Raw genomic sequence first — 18564 nt, 5'->3', positions numbered from 1 at the left:
TACGTAATTTTTATTAAAATGTTTCTTACATACTGTTATATTGGCAGGGCCCCAAAAATATTCATTGTGGGCTGCATGCTGCCCATGAGTTTGACATGCTTGATTTAAAGCATTTGCCACAGTGCTTTATTATACAACTAGTGGCCTGGTACACAAATTAGTGCTCATTGGAAGGAAATTAGTTAGAACAACTATTTTAATATTGCTATTTGCCCTTTCTCTATAATAGAAGTGTCAACCAAATTCATGATCAACAATGACAGATGGAAACACACGCGTGTGATTGGTGCCAGTGAGAGCTTTACATGTATTGCTATGCGCGAGTCAACTTAGCCTTTTATAGATATAGAATATAGTTACTTAATTAGACCTGCTTTTTGATTTATCTAAACTTTTTCCAGCCCAGTGAAGCACCCCAACTTCTCTTTCAGGTCATTGTCAGCAACACAGCAGTAAACATCAACACGAAGCAGATTATTATTGTAGATGAGGCAGGGAGAATAAAGGGTAAAATATTTAACTGCATCAATGTTTGACTATATTCTGCGCAGTGAGAAAACCTGAAGTAATTTTCAAGGTCCACCATTTCTTACTTCTTTTCAGTCGGGTCAAGTTTCTAAGCTTTCTAAATCTCCGTTTTCCGGCTAAATAATAGATAATACAATTCCACTGAGTCTTCTATCTACTTACTCCAGGACTTCTGTGAGGATCAAATGAGATGAGGCACGGGAAAACACTTCACAGACATTTGGTTACAGTTGAAATGTTTCCACCTGGCTATAAAGCAAGTCATGTTCCTGGAATGAAGAAACTGCAAGGAGCTAATCGTCGCTAAGGAGAAGAAGCCGGGCGCTGCTACGTGACATCGTTACCCAGACGAACACTTAGCATATTAGCCTTTTATATAGATAGATAGGTAATAAGCATTCAATCAATACTGTTAACTGCTATCATTAGGAATCTGGCGAAGTTAAAACTTTAGTTAACATATATTCTTTTGATTTACAAGACTAGTTGTACATATACTTAAATATATATTTAAATGGAATATGCTCATATATATTTAATGTATTAAATTTAATATGCTAAAGATAATCATTAAATTGAAACTAGAAAGAAATGTTAGCACTGTCATAATCTCTAAAATTGCTGGGGAAAGTTGAACAAATAGAAGTTTAACAAGTTCAGTGAAGGAAGTGGCTGTGGCGGTGGGGCCCCAGGCCCAGGCCCTGGGCCAGGTGCCCCCATGGCAGGCTCGGAAGAGCTGGGGCTCCGGAAGGGCACGCTGAGGGTCCTAGCTGCCTTCCTTAAGCGGGGTGAGGCTGCTGGGTCCCCCATTCCAACCACACCCAGGAGCCCTGCCCAGGAGGAGCCAACAGACTTCCTGAGCCACCTTCGAAGATGCTTTCCTTGTTCTTTGGGTCGAGGAGCAGTTCCCCTTGAGTCCCCTCGGCCTTGCTCCCTGCCCCTTCGCCCCTGCTATGGTTCGCAGCCTGGTCCAGCGACTCCAGACTTCTATGCCCTCATGGCCCAGCGGCTGGAACAGCTGGTCCAAGAGCAACTGAGATCCCCACGGAGCCCAGAGTTACAGGGTCCCCCACCCACCGAAAAGGAAGCCCTGCTGCGGAGGCTGGTGGCCTTGCTGGAGGAGGAGGCAGAAGTCATCAACCAGAAGCTGGCCTCGGACCCTGCCCTGCGCCGCAAGCTGGCCCACCTCTCTGCTGGCTCCTTCGCCCGCCTAGTGGAGCTGTTCTCCAGCCGGGAGGGCAGCCCTTGCCCCAACCGTGCACGCCCCTCCTTGCAGTGCCCAGGGCCCCCGCCATCTTCCCCGGAGCCCCTGGCCCGCCTGGCCCTGGCCATGGAGCTGAACTGGCGCGTGGCCTGGTTGGGGGGCACCCTGACTGGACTCAGCGTAGAGCACGTGCACAGCTTCACGCCCTGGATCCAGGCCCAGGGGGGCTGGGAGGGCATCCTGGCCAGCTTCCCCATGGACTTGAACTTGCCCCTGGACTAGCTCTTCCTCAGCAGCTGTTACAAGATTGGCCTTCAGGCGCCAGGGCCCCTTGCATGCTTCTCGAGCCTTCCTCTTCTGCTCAGGGCTGTGAGTGGTGGCTGCCCACCCTGCTTTTGCCAAAAAGAAATGGTTCAAATTTTTTTCATATTAAAAAACTTGTTCAAAGGTTGAAAATAAAATAAAATAAAATTGTTGTGCAGCTTTGTAAGGGATCTTGAACTTTAACACATATAGTACCTATTGAAATTTACCTTAGTTCCCTTGACAGGCTGGAAGAATTCAAAGAGACTACAGCCTTGAGCAATTTAGAGAAAACGAAGGAGTATAGAAGTCTTCTTTTTTACTAAATTATCCCAAAGTGACTTTGTTACAAGCTTATTTATCTTACCCTTCCTTGGCATGCATTATCTATATGTATGCTTTAAATATATATATTTAAATGTATATACCATTATTGCCATCTAGGAGCAGGGATGCCTATAATGTGAGTGTAGAAAATGTTGTGTGGCACAGGAAAAGAGCGTAGACTTGGAATCAGACATATCTGCATTTGAACCAGGATTCTACCATTTATTAGCCGTGTAACCCTTAACAAGTTTCGTTATCTGTATATAAATGGGATAATAATAGCTTTCTTATATAGTTTTTTGAGAAAATTTAAGAAAAACATATAATGTAACTGGCATATAGTAAGCAATCAATAAATGATATTATTGTCATATTTTCATTCTACAGTACTTTATAGTTGTAAAAAAATTATATTTCCTACTGTAAGATTTTATAAACCCTATATAGAAATGTATTTTATGTCTTTCTTTAAAAAAAAATATACTGAGTTTAAGACAGAGAGAGAAAGAAAGAGAAAAAGAAAACTGATGTGTTGTTCCACTTACTTATGCATTCATTAGTTGCTTCTTGTATGTGCCCTGACCAGGGATTGAATCCCCAACCTTGGCATATCAGGAAGACACTCTAACTAACTGAGCTACCTGGCCAGGACCTAAAGGTATTATATCTCTTCAACTTAAACCTTAACCAGAAGTAAGAAATATACATAACCAGAATCTCACAGATGAGACTTCCCACTTTATTTTTAGAATTTGTTTTTTAAGACAGAAGTACTATGATTTCCCATTAGCTATGATTTCCCATTTCAAAGGTCAAAAGCAGAAACAGTGTTTCTATAATAGTATTTATTGATCCTCCCACTGCCAAATCAAGATGTAAGGTGTGTTTTTTATTGATTCTCCCACTGCCAAATAAAGATGTAAGGCACATTTTTTATAGAATAAAGAGAAGGAGAAGGAGGAGGAGGAGGAAGAGGAGGAGGAGGAGGAGGAAGGGAGAAAAAAAAGCAATTTGCCCAGATTAAAAAAGAAAAATGCTTATTCCAAATTACAGAAAAGTGGCAGGGTAGGCAAAAATAAATAAAATTATTTTCCTGGAATTGGGCTCATCTGGCCTTTGCTGTTATTTCTAAGAAAATAATTAAATGACCACAGTAGCACTTCAAAACCCAGTGCCAATTAACAGCACAGATTTTTGTTTTCTCTGACTGTATTATTTTTTTACCATGAAAGGCCATGGTCTGAAGCAGTCGATCAGCCACTTCCTGTGGGAATACTCCAGGTTCTTGCAAACACAATGTTCCATCTTGTCTTGCTGAACAGAACTTCTCAAGATGTGTAGTCAGGAAATTCAAGCAGATATCAAGTAAGGAATAGGGAGATGCCTCCTCCTTGGAGCCCAGGATGAAACATAAAGGAAACACAAAAGCCAACAAGTTAGTTTCCAGAAAAGTAAAGAACAAAACATGCATTTCCACATTCAACAAGTATTTTTACTCAGTGTGCTACTTTTGTAACTATTTATCTGTTGTAACTAGCTATTTATTAATTATAGGAAAGAAGCCAAGGGAGAAGCCAGACATTATAGGCATGTCATTTGGCCATCTTCATCAGGAAACTGCAAAATCACACTCCCCAGAGAACCACCAGCCCATTTCCTGCAGATTGCTGGGAGAAGGGACTGGAGAAAGGGGAGGATGGACTCATGCACAGGGAAGTTGAGATGACATAGGGAAGGTACTTGCTGTCAGTCAAACTTGAGAACAGAAATCAATAGCTAAAAGGGACGGAGCCAATGCAAGCCTGTGACAATTTGGCAATATATAATCCCCCAAACAAAGGACTCTGCTCTCTCTTGGCTCTTGGAGCTTTTGGGTTGGGGCTCTTTTGGCTCTCTGGTTCCTTTGGCTTTGCTCCTGCCCATGTTTCCTCCATAACCATGTGACCTGTGGGCCCACACACAATGGACTAATGGACTGCAGCAAGGAACACAATCTAAGCTAGCTTGATGCTGGTCTGGACACTGCTCCAATATGGAGGGAAATTCTGGACACTAGCTTTGCTGAAGCTATGGCTATACTTCTTCCTTGGGGGACGAAGGGAAATGGGACCGCGGAAACTCAGGGGTTTGATTTCACAGAAATAAAACTTTCTACAATATCCCATCTTCCCATGTGAGTCTCAGAAAATTCCTTTTCTCTGGATATTGCAAGAAGCCCACTCCCAAGAGCAACAGGTGGTGCACTGATAACAAGTGCACCATATGCTAGATACTTTTTAAGGCAATATAACATGTGACCATATTCTTAAGAAGTAGGAGAAGAGTACATTTAAACAAAGATTTACATAAAGCCTATTAAATACTATAATAGCAGGCATATTGGGTAGTGTGTACCAGGTGTACCGGTTAATAATGCGGATTTTTTTCCAATAGATGGAGTTACACATAAGTTGATATATATGCGATTTGATATGTATGCTATTTTGTTGTATTGACAACAAGCTTCAAAACTTCATATGTCAAATTTTCTGAAGGTGTTAATATCATAGATATTTTTATGCTTAAAAATATCGAATTTCGTGCCAAAAAAAAAGAGCATTTGTAGGAAGTTTTAATTCATTACTTTTATTTTTGAAAAAAAGTGCTGCTGAATACTTCGGGAAGCTTATGGTGAACATGCTCCATTTCAAGATACTTGTGAACGCTGGTTTAAACGCTTTAAAAGTGATAATTTCAATGTGAAGACAAAGAAGGTCCAGGTCAACCAAAAAAGTTTGAAGACCAACAATTACAAGCATATTGAATGAAGATGCATGTCAAATTCAAAAACAACTTGCAGAAAGATTAAATGTTACTCAGCCAACAATTTCCGATCGTTGACAAGCAATGGGAAAGATTTTAAAGGAAGGAAAATGGGTGCCACATCAACTGAACGAAAGACAAATGGAAAATCGAAAAGTCATCAGTAAAATGTCGCTTCAACGGCATGAAAGAAAGTCTTTTTTGCATCTAATTGTGACTGGTGATGAAAAGTGGATTTATTTTGAGAATCCCAAATGCACAAAATCATGGGTTGATCCAGGTCAACCATCAATAGCGACAGAAAGGCCAAATCGCTTCAGAAAGATGACAATGCTTTGCGTTTGGTGGGATCAGGAAGCTGTGGTGTATTATAAACTTCTAAAACCAGGTAAAACCATTAATACTGATCGCTACCGACAACAAATAATCAATTTGAATCACACTTTGGTCGTAAAACGACCAGAATGGGCCAGAAGACAAGGCAAAGTAATTTTGCTTCATGATGACACACCATCACACACTTCAAAACCAGTTAAAGACATGTTAAAAGATTTTGCCTGGGAAGTATTAACCCACCCGCTGTATTCACCAGATCTTGCTCCTTCAGATTACCACTTGTTCTGATTGATGGCACACGCACTTTCTGAGCAGCACTTCAAAACGTACAAAGAAAATTGGGTCTCTGAATGGTTTGCCTCAAAACAAGAAAAGTTCTATTGGGACAGTATCCACAAATTACCTGAAAGGTGGGGGAAATGTGTAGCTAGTGATGGACATTACTTTGAATAAAGCACTTTAGATGTTTCTCTTGAAATTATCGTGTTTTCTTTGATTATAAAATCCGCATTGTTAACCTATAAACCTAGTAAGCACGAAGCAGGGAGCCTCAATAAGTCAAGAATGGTCAGGAACGACCTCAGGAGCAAAGAAGATTGATCTTCCTAAATTATTACCAGGACCCCTCCTCTGCTCAAACCTTCAATGGCCTCCCATGGGCCTGAAGAAAAAAAAAATCTGAGATTGTTAGACTGATGCTTGAGGTCTAAAACCTAGCCTCCATGGACACAGACAATAGGGTAGTAAAAGACCTGGATCTGGGGGGCAGGGGAAGACTGGAGGGGGGTCAATAAGGGGAAAAAGGGAACATATGTAATACTTTCAATAATAAAGATTAAAAAAAAAACACCTAGCTTCAATTTACTTTCCAACTTGATTTCCCACAAAATCCCCATCCCAATCTATAGTTCAAATATGATAAGTTTATCTGGATTAAAAAAAAAAATTGCTATAGGTGCTGGCTTTCTCAAAAAAGAAAAAGGTTAACCCAGTTATTCCAGTCTGAGAAATAAAGAACTAATCAAATAAGCACAAAAATTTAAGTGTAAGGGTTTAATTACAGAAATAAACACTGTAAACAATGTCTCCTGAAACAATATTATAACTAGTGGCCTGGTGCATGATTTCATGCACATTGAAAGGAAATTAATTTGAAGAAATATTTTAATATCGCTATTCGCCCTTTCTCTATAATAGAAGTGTCAACCAAATTCATGATCAACAATGACAGATGGAAACACACGCGTGTGATTGGTGCCAGTGAGAGCTTTACATGTATTGCTATGCGCGAGTCAACTTAGCCTTTTATAGATATAGAATATAGTTCTTAATTAGACCTGCTTTCTGATTTATCTAAACTTTTTCCAGCCCAGTGAAGCACCCCAACTTCTCTTTCAGGTCATTGTCAGCAACACAGCAGTAAACATCAACACGAAGCAGATTATTATTGTAGATGAGGCAGGGAGAATAAAGGGTAAAATATTTAACTGCATCAATGTTTGACTATATTCTGCACAGTGAGAAGCCTGAAGTCATTTTCAAGGTCCACCATTTCTTACTTCTTTTCAGTCGGGTCAAGATTCTAAGCTTTCTAAATCTCCATTTTCCGGCTAATGAAAAGAAAATACAATTCCACTGAGTCTCCTATCTACCTACTCCAGGACTTCTGTGAGGATCAAATGAGATGAGGCATGGGAAAACGCTTCACAGACATTTGGTTACAGTGTGAAATGTTTGCACCTGGCTATAAAGCAAGTTGTGTTCCTGGAATGAAGAAACTGCAAGGAGGCTAGTCGTCGCTAGGGAGAGGAAGCCAGGCATTGCTACGTGATGTCATTACCCACACAGACACTTAGCATATTAGCCTTTTACACTGAGTGGCCAGATTATTATGACCACCTGATGTTTGTAGGCAAATTAGCTATAATTTCATGCTGAAGTTGCTAGAGGGCCAGATCATTATAAACGTCTGAACAGCAAACATACCTAAGTATCGTTGCTGATCAAGTTCATCCTATCATGTTGATGGTGTATCCCAGTGGTGATGGCTTCTTCCAACAAGACAATGCGCCATGCCACGGTGCTCATATTGTGCAGGAGTGGTTTCAAGAACATGAGGGAGACTTTACCTTGCTTAGGTGGCCCCCACAATCACCAGATCTCAATCCAATTGAGCATTTGTGGGACGAATTTAAAAGAGCCATCAGGCAGCTGGTTCCACAACCATCAAATCTCACAGAACTGGACAGTGCTATTCATCAGGCATGGTGTCAGAGTCCTCGCATCACCTTTCAACATCTCGTGGAGTCCATGCCAAGAAGAATCGCCACACTATTGAAGGCAAAAGGTGGACTAACGAAGTACTGATGGGGTAGTCATAATAATCTGGCCGGTCATAATAATCTGGCCACTCAGTGTATATATAGACATTATAGTAGCTACCATCCATTAGGTGCCTTCAATATGACTGTGTTGAGTGTTTTACATGCATTACCTATTATTTCACTTAATCCTCATCCCAATTTTACAAATTAGTAAAGCATTATCTTCATTTTTGTATAACTGAAAACCAGTTCAGAAAAGTAACACCTTTCTCAGCATTTCACACAGTGTAAGTGACAAAGTATGGCTTCAAATTAAAAACTGACTCAGGAGTACAGCCCTTAACCACATATTACATGTGACATTTTAATCACTGAATATGCAGCCATTAAAAATTATAGTTTAAAGATATATTAATCACATAGAAGGATGCTTATAATACAGGATAAGGTATAAAAAGTTTTATAGAACTTCCTTAACCGGATAAAGGTCACCTATGACAAACCCAGTTTGTATCATAATTCATGTTGAAAGTCTGAATATTTTCCCAAAATCAGGAATAAGACAAAGATGTTTCTCTTACCACTTCCATTCAACTTTATACTGAAGGTCCTAAAATTATGCAAGAAAAGGAAATAATAAGCATACAGATTGGAAAGGAAAAGTAAAACTATCTCTATTTGTAGGTGACATAGTTTTGTATAAAGAAAATCCTAAGGAGCTCATAATACAAAAAACAAAAACCCACACCTATCAGAACAACAAAATAAGTGCAGCAAGGTTGTAGGATAAAAGATCAATGTAAAAATATCTATCATATTTCTATATACTTACAATGAATAATCTGAAAATGAAATTAAGAAAACAGTTCCATTTACAATACCATTAAGAGTAAAATACTTAGGATGAAGATAAGAGTCCTACCTCACAAGATACAAAACTAACTCAAAATGGATCAGACCTAAATTTAACAGATACAACTATTAGCTCTTAAAAAACACACACACACACAAAGAACAGATATAAATCTTCCTGACTTTGGATTAGCAATTGGTTTCTTAGATATAACACCAAAGACACAACCTTAAAAAAAAAAAAGGGAGAAACTAAGATGGCGGCATAGGTAAACACCGGGAAATTGTCGCCTCACACAACAATTGAAAATTACCGCAAAGGACTGAGCAAACATCATCCAGAACAACAGAAAGGCTGGCTGAGTGTAAATTCTACAACTAGAAGGAAAGAAAAGCACGCTGAGAGCCAGAGGCGCTGCGGAGGTGAAGTGCAGAGGTACGGTGGCTCGCGCGCGCGAGGAAAGGGGGTGGCACCTGAGGACGCGGCTGTCTTTTTGAATCACAAGCTCCCGACTGCTCTGAACTCCGGTTCCGGGAAGTCTCTGGGGACCCAGGACTCATACGGGGAGAAGCTGGTCTGTCCGGCAGCGGGCGAACTTGAAGGCGGCTTTCCCTCAGAGGTGCTTGCAGCAATTAGTGGGTCACTGAGACCCGCGACTCGGGGCGGAGAATCAGCCATAGCTCCTTGATCCGCCCTTGGATTCCCTGAGACCCCGCCCCACCCAGGCTGCGGCAGAGGCTTTTGCATGTGAATGTACCTAACTGCAGCCGAGCCAGGCAGACCCGGAACTTCCAAGAGAAGGCCCAAGGCCCCGCAGCGGCTTGCATTGCTTCACAGCTGAGCCTCTTTGTGGCTCCTGCTGTGTGGCCTCAGGCAGAGGCTGAATTAGCACCTCCTTAGATCCAGGAGCCACTGTACCCAGTGGTCAGAGGGGGACCATCCAGACTGCAACTCCTCAGATCCATAAGGGACACACTCAGGGAGCAGACTCAGTGAGCACCAAAGCCCCACTGAAGCAAGTCTTGCCCCAGAAGGGTGTCTTCAGCACAGAAGTTCTCCCACTTTAGACACAGCTGATTCTCACAGCCAATTGGCCTGGAGGTCAATTCCTCCCAGTGATTCTACAACAACCAAGGCACCAAGAGTGCACCAAGAGTGTCCACCCCAGGTAACTGGGGAGGCTGAGCTACTGGGCCCTACAGGACACCTGGCACGCAGGGCCACTCTATCAACACAGGGAAGCTGCCAAAATGCGGAGACAAAGAAACAGGTCACAAATGGCAGAAATGGAGGAAAGCAAACGATTGGATATAGAGTTCAAGGCCACGTTTATAAGGTTTTTCAAGAATTTTATGGAAACCGCCGATAAATTTAATGAATCCCTCAATAAGTATAGTGAGACCATGGAGGACATGAAAAAGGACCAACTAGAAATTAAGCATACACTGACTGAAATAAAGAATAATTTACAGAGATCCAGCAGCAGACAAGAGGATCCCAAGAATCAAGTCAAAGATTTGAAATACAAAGAAACAAAAAATACCCAACCGAAAAAGAAAAAAGAAAAGAGATTCCAAAAATATGAAGATAGTGTAAGGAACCTCTGGGACAACTTCAAGCGTACCAACATCAGAATTATAGGGGTACCAGAAGGAGAGAGAGGGCAAGATATTGAAAACCTTTTTGAAGAAATAATGACAGAAAACTTCCCCTACCTGGTGAAAGAAATGGACTTACAAGTCCAGGAAGCACAGAGAACCCCAAACAAAAGGAATCCAAAGAGGACCACACCAAGACACATCATAATTAAAATGCCAAGAGCAAAAGATAAAGAGAGAATCTTAAAAGCAGCAAGAGAAAGACAGTCAGTTACCTACAAGGGAGTACCCATACGACTGTCAGCTGATTTCTCAACAGAAACCATGCAGGCCAGAAGAGAGTGGCAAGAAATATTCAAAGTGATGAATAGCAAGAACCTGCAACCAAGATTACTTTATCCAGCAAAGCTATCATTCAGAATAGAAGGTCAGATAAAGAGCTTCACGGATAAGAAAAAGCTAAAGGAGTTCATCACCACCAAACCAGCATTATATGAAATGCTGAAAGGTATTCTTTAAGAAGAGGAAGAAGAAAAAGGAACTCTTACCATTTGCCACAGCATGGATGGAACTGGAGAGCGGATAAATACCACATGATCTCACTCATTTGGGGAATATAATGAACAACATAAGCTGATGAACAAGGACTGATCCAGAGACGGAGAGGCATTGATTGGACTGTCGGGACTTGGAGGGAAGGTAGGGGAGGGTGGGGGTAAGGGGGAAAGATCAACCAAAGGACTTATATGCAAGCATATAGGCCTAATCAATGGACATGGACAACGGGGGGGTGAGGGCATAAGCGGGGGGGCAGGGGGGGTAGAGGGTAACGTGGGGACAAGGACACATATGTAATATCTTAATCAATAAAAAATATATTAAAAAAAAACCAAAAACAAAACAAAACAAAACAAAACAAAAAAAGGAACAGATAAATGAACTTCATTAAAATAAAGAACTTTTGCCCTGGCCAGTATGGCTCATTTGGTTGGGCGTCTCCTATGTACCAAGAAGTTGTTGGTTCTATTCCCAGTCAGGACACATGCCCGGGTTGTGGGCTCCACCCCAGTGGGGGGGGGGGGGGGGAGGGGAGAGGGGGTGCAGAAAATAGCTGATCAATGTCTTGCTCTCACATCAATGTTTCTCTCTCGCTCCTTCTCCCTTCCTCTCTTTAAAAAAATCAAGTAAAAAGATTTTTAAAACAATAAAAATCTTTTGTGTTTCAAAGTTATCATCAATGAAGTGAAAAGAAAACCCACAGAATGGGAGAAAATATTTGCAAATGATATATCTAATAAGGGATTTGTATCTAGAATATAGTATAAAGAACTCTTATAACTCAAGAATAAAAAGACAATTAAAAATAGGGAAAGGTCTGAAAGGACATTGCTCCAAAAAATACAAATGATCAATAATCTGAGGAAAGATGCTCAATATCATTAATCATCAGGGAAATGCAAATCAAAATCACAATCAGCCCTAATCGATTTGGCTCAGTGGATAGAGCAGCCGTGGGCAAACTACGGCCCATGGGCCGGATCCGGCCCGTTTGAAATGAATAAAACTAAAAAAAAAAAAAAAAAAAAAGACCGTACCCTTTTATGTAATGACTAGAGGCCCGGTGCACAAAAATTTGTGCACTCGGGGGGGAGGGGGGTGTCCCTCAGCCTGGCCTGTGCCCTCTCGCAGTCTAGGACCCCTCGGGAGATAATGACCTGCTGGCTTAGGCCTGCTCCCAGGTGGCAGAGGGCAGGCCCAATCCCTAGGTGCAGCCCCTGGTCAGGCTCAGAGCAGGGCTGATTGGGGAGTTGGGGCGCCGCCCCCTGTCATGCACAGAGCAGGGCAGATTGGGAGGTTGTGATGCCACCCTCAGTCACGATCAGGGTAGGGCCAATTGGGGGGTTGGGGCACTGCCCCGTCACACTCAAGGCAGGGTCGATGGGGAGGTTGCGGTGCCACCCCGTCACGCACAGAGCAGGGCCAATCAGGGGGTTGGGGCGCCGCCACTCTCACACTCAGGGCAGGGCCGATGGGCAGGTTATGGCTCTACCCCGTCACACACAGAGCAGGGCCTGTGGGGGGGGGGGTTGGGGAGCTCCCCCCTATCAGGCACAGAGCAGGGCTGATCAGGGGGTTGGGGCACCTTCCCCTGTCACGAACAGAGCAGGGTGGATAGGGAGGTTGTGGCCCTGCCCCCTGTCACACATAGAGCCGCAGGGCAATCAGGGGGTTTGGACGCTGCCCCTTGTCACGCTTATCCCGGTGCCGGGAGGCCTCATGGCTCCGCTGATCCCGGTGCTGGGAGGCATATTACCCTTTTACTAAATAGAATAGAGGCCTGGTGCACGGTTGGGTGCCAGCTGGTTTGCCCTGAAGGGTGTTCTGGATCAGGGTGGGGGTCCCCACTGGGGTGCCTGGGCAGCTTGGGTGAGGGGCTGAGGGCTGTTTTCAGGCTGGGGGTGACTGAAGCTCCCAACTGCTCCTTTTTTTCTTTTTTCTTTTTTTTATTCTGGACCAGCTTTAGCTTGAGGCTTGGCTCCAGCACTTAGGCCTCGGCTGAAAGTAGATTTCTGGCCTTTGCTTACAATGTTGCGAATCTGCTGGCTGAAGTCCTGCGGTATTTGTTACAGAGTTTCTTAAACTGCCTGCTCAGAGGCCTGCAGCCGCAGGCGGGGAACGTTGGAGTCCTCAGTCACTGAGGCAAGCAAGCCTCATGTTAGTTTCAAGCTGCCTGGCTGCTGGCCGCCATCTTGGCTGACAGTTAATTTGCATATCTCGCTGATTAACCAATGAAAAGGGTAGCGGTCGTACGCCAATTACCATGTTTCTCTTTTATTAGTGTAGATGTTTACTTTGAATTTATATTAGTTCACACAAACACTCCATCCATGCTTTTGTTCCAGCCCTCCGGTCCAGTTTAAGAACCCATTGTGGCCCTTGAGTCAAAAAATTTGCCCACCCCTGGGATAGAGCATCAGCCTATGGACTGAAGGGTCCAGGTTCGATTCCAGTCGGGGGCATGTACCTTGGTTGCGGGCACATCCCCAGTGGGGGGTGTGCAGGAGGCAGCTGATCGATGTTTCTCTCTCATGATGTTTCTAACTATCCCTCTTCCTTCCTCTCTGTAAAAAATCAATAAAATATATATTTTTTAAAAATTACAATCAAATAACATTCCACACCTATAAGCATGGCTATAATATAAAGTCAGCCCTGGCTGATGTGGGTCAGTTGGTTGGCTATCGTCTCATGCATTAGGATGTTGCCAGTTCAATTCCTGGTCAAGGCACATACAAAAATCAATCAATGAATGCATAAATAAGTAGAAAAACAAATAGATATTTCTCTCTCTCTCAAATCAATTCAAAAAGAAATTCCAAGCCCTGGCCTGGCCTGTGTGCCTCAGTTGGTTGGAGCATCCTCCCATACACCAAAAGATGGTGGGTTCGATTCTCTGTAGGGCACGTACAGAGGTCGAGGGTTCAATCCCTGGTCTGGCGCATGCAGGAGGCAACCAATCGAAGTTTCTCTCTTACATCAATGTTTTTCTCTTTAAAATCAATTTCTAAAAAAACCTCTCTTCTTTGGAGGAGAAATTAGTTAAAAAAACAATAACACACTCCAAGATTTATTTAAAGTAATAGTTAATCAGAGGGGGGAAAGTGGTGTGTGTTTGTGAAGAGAGCGAACAATAAAGCACACAGAATAAAATGCTAACATTTGGGGAATTTAGGTGAATGCTACATGAGAATTCTTTGTATCATTTTTGTAACTTTTTATATGTCTGAAATTGTAAAAATAAGTTAGAAAACAAAATAGCGATTAACACTCCCAAGATTTCACTAACAAAACTAGGCAAGGGATTATTTCTTTCTTTTTTTAAAATATACTTTATTGATTTTTTACAGAGAGGAAGGGAAAGGGAAAGAGAGTTAGAAACATCGATCAGCTGCCTTCTGCACACCCCACACTGGGGATGTGCCCGCAACCAAGGTACATGGCCCCCGACCGGAATCGAACCTGGGACCCTTCAGTCTGCAGGCCGATGCTCTATCCACTGAGCCAAACCGGTTAGGGCAAGGGATTAGTTCTTCAATGGAATCTGTTATGGTCATAAAGAGTTTGTCTGCTTTGGCAAGTACAGAAGAGGAACTAAAGCTTTGGTGAAAGAACTAAGCAGATTATACAGATTTAAGTTTCACCCCCTAGTAGTGACAGCTCTAACTCTCTATCCCTCTCCCTTCCTCTCTGTAAAAAATCAACAAAATATATATATTTTTAAAAATCACAATCAAATAACATTCCACACCTATGAACATGGCTATAATATAAAGTCTGCCCTGACTTTATATTATAAACTCTTGGATTGATCAGAGATAACTAAGCCCTCTAATTATCACAAAGTACAGCAGGACAAATGACAGAGTACCTGAACAATGACTGAAAAAATATCCAAATGCAAATAGGAAAAACAACAACTCCACCCTGAAAGAACAGCCTAGCCCTTTAATGTCCTTTGATTAATGTGGCATTTTCTGAAACAGGATATAATCGCAACATTGTGAATTGTTGAAATAAAATTTGCCAAGATTGATCTTCTCAAATACTGCTGGTCAGAGTGTAAATTAGCACGATTTTTCTGAATATAAAGGATTTAATAATTATCTTTAAAACACCCATACTTTTGACTCAGTACTTCTTCATCCAATAATTTATGGGGGGGGGGGGGTAGGGAAGAGGAGAAAAAAGGAAATAATTAAGAGTAACCCGCTGGGTAGCTCCATTGGTAGAGCATCATCCCATATGCTAAGTTTGCAGGTTTGATCCCCGGTCAGGGCACATACAAGAAGCAATCAATGAATGCATAAATAAGTGGAACAAGTCAATTTCTCTCTCTCTCTCTCTCTCTCTCTCTCTCTCTCTCTCAAAATCCATTTTTTTAAAAAGGGAGTAACAAAAGATTAATCACAGTTTTCCTGATCAAAAAAACTCCCCAAACCCATAAATACATACAAATGTCTAAAATAATGAAAAATGATAAACAAATTATGCAATATCAACTCTATAGAATATTACACAGCAATATGTATATTTATGAATAACTTTTAACAACATGGTCAAATGCTGAGAATAAAATATTAATCTTAGCTAAATAAAAACTACATATACAGCAAGATTTCAATTAAACATCAACTAGGCATAGGAAATGATATTACCTGAAAAGTTATTTGAGAAGGTTAGAAAGTTATCTCTAAATTAAATAACATGACTTGGGATGGTGAACACACAATATAGTGTTCAGATGATAGTGTCGTGGAATTGTGTAACTAAAACCTGTTTGATTTTTTAACCAGTACCACCCTAATAAATCAATAAAAGGAAAAATAAACAAGTAAAATAAAACAATATATTGGTAAATCTATAGAGAAGATCAAGGAAAAGGTTTAAAATAAAAAAGGATAGTGGATACCTTGGGGGTGGGGAGAAGTGACAGAGGAATATGGTACATGGAGGGGAAAAATGGCAATGGTCTTGTTCTATTTCTTAACTTGGATGCTGGGATTTTAGATATTTGTCTACTATGTTCCATGGCTTACATAAATGTTTCATATCATCTTCTGAATATATCAAATTATTAAAAATAGAAAAAAAGACAAAAGTAAAAAATTTGGGCCCAGCCAATGTGGCCCAGTGGTTGAGTGTTGGCCTATGAACTAGGAGGTCATGATTTTGCTTCCTGGTCTGGGCACATGCCCAGGTTGTGGGCTCTATCCCTAGGGGGGGCGTGTGGGAGGCAGCCATTTGATATTTCTCTCTCATCAATGTTTCTATCTCTCTAGCCCTCTCCCTTCCTCTCTCTAAAACCAATAAAAATATTTTTTAAATGAATAAATAAAATAAAAATTTGGGGAAATGAAAAAAAGCTATGTTCATGATTCTGTTTTTCAAATATTGTAAGATAATAAAAAATTGTCAATTTTATGAATAATTGGCATATTTTTCAACATATATTCTAACTAGTAAGAATAGACATTTTTATTAGACCCAATAAAATTATTTTAGTTTGAATGAAAATGTGTGTATGTTTGTACATACGTACACACATTTTCCCCCCTAAATTAACCCTTCTCACTACTGCTTATTCCCTTTTCTCTATCTAGTCTTACATTCCTCAGAGGTTTTACCATCTGATAATGATGGACTGGGAGGGTTTTCAGTGGAAAGGCAAGGGAGCAGCTATGATGTATAAGTGAAGTAAATAGAAAAGAAAAAGAGAATTTTGAGAAGATCTGTGAACTCTATTCTACTTCACAATGTTCCAAATTTTGCAAATAAAAACTTGGAGTTATTTCTAAATGACATTTTGTCTGCAGGTTTGTGTTCCATGGATTATGTCACTGCTCTGAGACTAGACTGCATAGGTCACAACTTAGTTATTCATCAGCAATTAAAGAATTTCTCCTACTATTAAAGCTAGGTATATCACAAATCATCTCTTCTGCTCCCGCCTTTAGATATAACAGAACAGAGTCGTGGAGGACAGAATACTACCTAGGGGAGACACCAAGGCTTTCAAATGTTGGAGGAGGGGAGAAGAAAAGCAAGTAATAATAAAAAGAATCTTTGTCATTAAACGTCTGCCTAGTGTTTCAATTTATAAAGTCTTTTCAAAACAATCATTCTGACTCTGAAAATATCAAATTATTATATTGAAATTATTTTTGTTGAGGAAACAGGTTTGGAGAAGGAATGTTAGCAATAGTAGCTATGCCTCCCTTTTATATATGTTGTTCCTTCTCCTTAGAATGCCCTTCCATACCTGTCCATCTATCAAATTCCTACTCATACTAAAAGAAGCAGTACATATGTCCACTCCTCCACAAAGCTGTCCTTCACATATCTATGAAAACACAAGTAGATATAATCACACTACACTTTGTATATAGTTCTATTAGTTATCCACTGTATAACTTTTATTCGTTTAGATGCTGTCTCCCCTCCAGACTATAAGTTCAAAGAAAGTTAGTTCTTAAATGTCTTTTGTCCCACTTAGATGAGACAAAAAACCTCATAGTATACCCACCCCTTTTTGTTCCCAAGTTACAGTGGAAAGTTTTACAGACATCTGCTTTAACAAGAATATGGATATTCCAGCTGTTGTGGCTCAGTTGGTTGAGTGTCATCCTATAGCCACTAAAAAGTCACCAGTTCCATTCCTGGTCAGGGCACATCACTCATTTTATTTCTCCTCATGGCACCATTACATCTGATATAAAAAGTATTAAAATTGCCCTAGCTGGTTTGGCTCAGTGGATAGAGCGTCGGCCTGTGGACTGAAGGGTACCAGGTTTGATTCTGGTAAAGGGCACATGGCTGGGTTGCGGGCTCAATTCCCAGAAGGGGGCATGCAAGAGGCAGCCGATCAGTGATTCTCTCTCATCATTGATGTTTCTCTCTCTCTCTCTCTCCCTCTCCCTTCCTCTCTGAAATCAGTAAAAATACTTTTAAGAAAATGTTTTTAAAAAAATATTAAAATTGTCTTAATCAAGACCAACCTTGTGGACTTTATAATAACTGAGTATGAGGTTTCTCTTTTGGTTAATTATAAGGAAAAACACACGTTATAGATAATGCTGGTAACAATGTCTTATAGTAAACAAAGCATATCCATATCCTTTATTTTATTTGATACTCACAATAACTTTATGAAGTGAAAGGAAAAATATTACATCTTTAATTTTAGAGATAAGGAAACTGAGGCACAAAAATGAAGACACTTTGCCAGAGGCACTGTGGTTAGCAGCAAGAATACTACACCTGGATTTGAATTCTAGTGGTATTACATTGCAAAATACCTAGTTTTTCTGACCTTCAGTTCTGTCCTTTGTAGAATGAGGATATTAGTACTTATCTCATTATGCTATTGTTATAATGAAGCACAAAAACCCCCAGCATAATGCCTGATGGAGTAATTACTCAGTAAATGTTCCTTTCTCACTTACTAGACACAATCTTGTACAAGTAATATAAATTTAAGTTTCAGACACACAGGTCAGGAAGTTCATGGTTGTAAATCCTCAAGAAGAGACTTTTCCTATCCAGAGTTCATACCAAGATAAACAAGCCTCTTTGTCTCCCTACACTATCAGGCAGATATTTTTTGGTCTACCTTGTCGCTAAGGCTATAGGCAATGTAAAGTCCTGGTTTTATGTAGCTGTCTCAGTTCCAACTCATGAATCAGGCTCAAAATCTCATCTCCCACCTGAAAGGTTCCTAAGACTGATAAA

General features: G+C 40.9%; 2 protein-coding genes across 4 annotated transcripts in view; one reads left to right on the top strand and one right to left on the bottom strand.

The window, feature by feature from the left end:
* The window catches only part of ZYG11B (zyg-11 family member B, cell cycle regulator), a 76700-nt gene that overhangs the window by 46493 nt on the left and 11643 nt on the right, over positions 1–18564 (bottom strand). For all 3 annotated transcript variants that reach the window (XM_036348935.1, XM_036348936.1, XM_036348937.1), the window contains exon 2: positions 3587–3752. In XM_036348935.1, the coding sequence (XP_036204828.1) occupies positions 3587–3752 (166 nt within the window). The remainder of the gene's footprint in view (positions 1–3586; positions 3753–18564) is intronic.
* Positions 1235–2056, top strand: LOC118675935 (bcl-2-like protein 12). The gene has a single exon (XM_036348938.1). It carries the CDS (start codon positions 1247–1249, stop codon positions 2012–2014), a length of 768 nt encoding a protein of 255 aa, XP_036204831.1. The 5' UTR covers positions 1235–1246; the 3' UTR covers positions 2015–2056.

The sequence above is a fragment of the Myotis myotis genome, unplaced genomic scaffold (genome assembly GCF_014108235.1).
Source record: "Myotis myotis isolate mMyoMyo1 unplaced genomic scaffold, mMyoMyo1.p scaffold_m19_p_2, whole genome shotgun sequence".
NCBI lineage: Eukaryota > Metazoa > Chordata > Mammalia > Chiroptera > Vespertilionidae > Myotis > Myotis myotis.
This window is presented reverse-complemented; position numbering and strand designations above follow the sequence as displayed.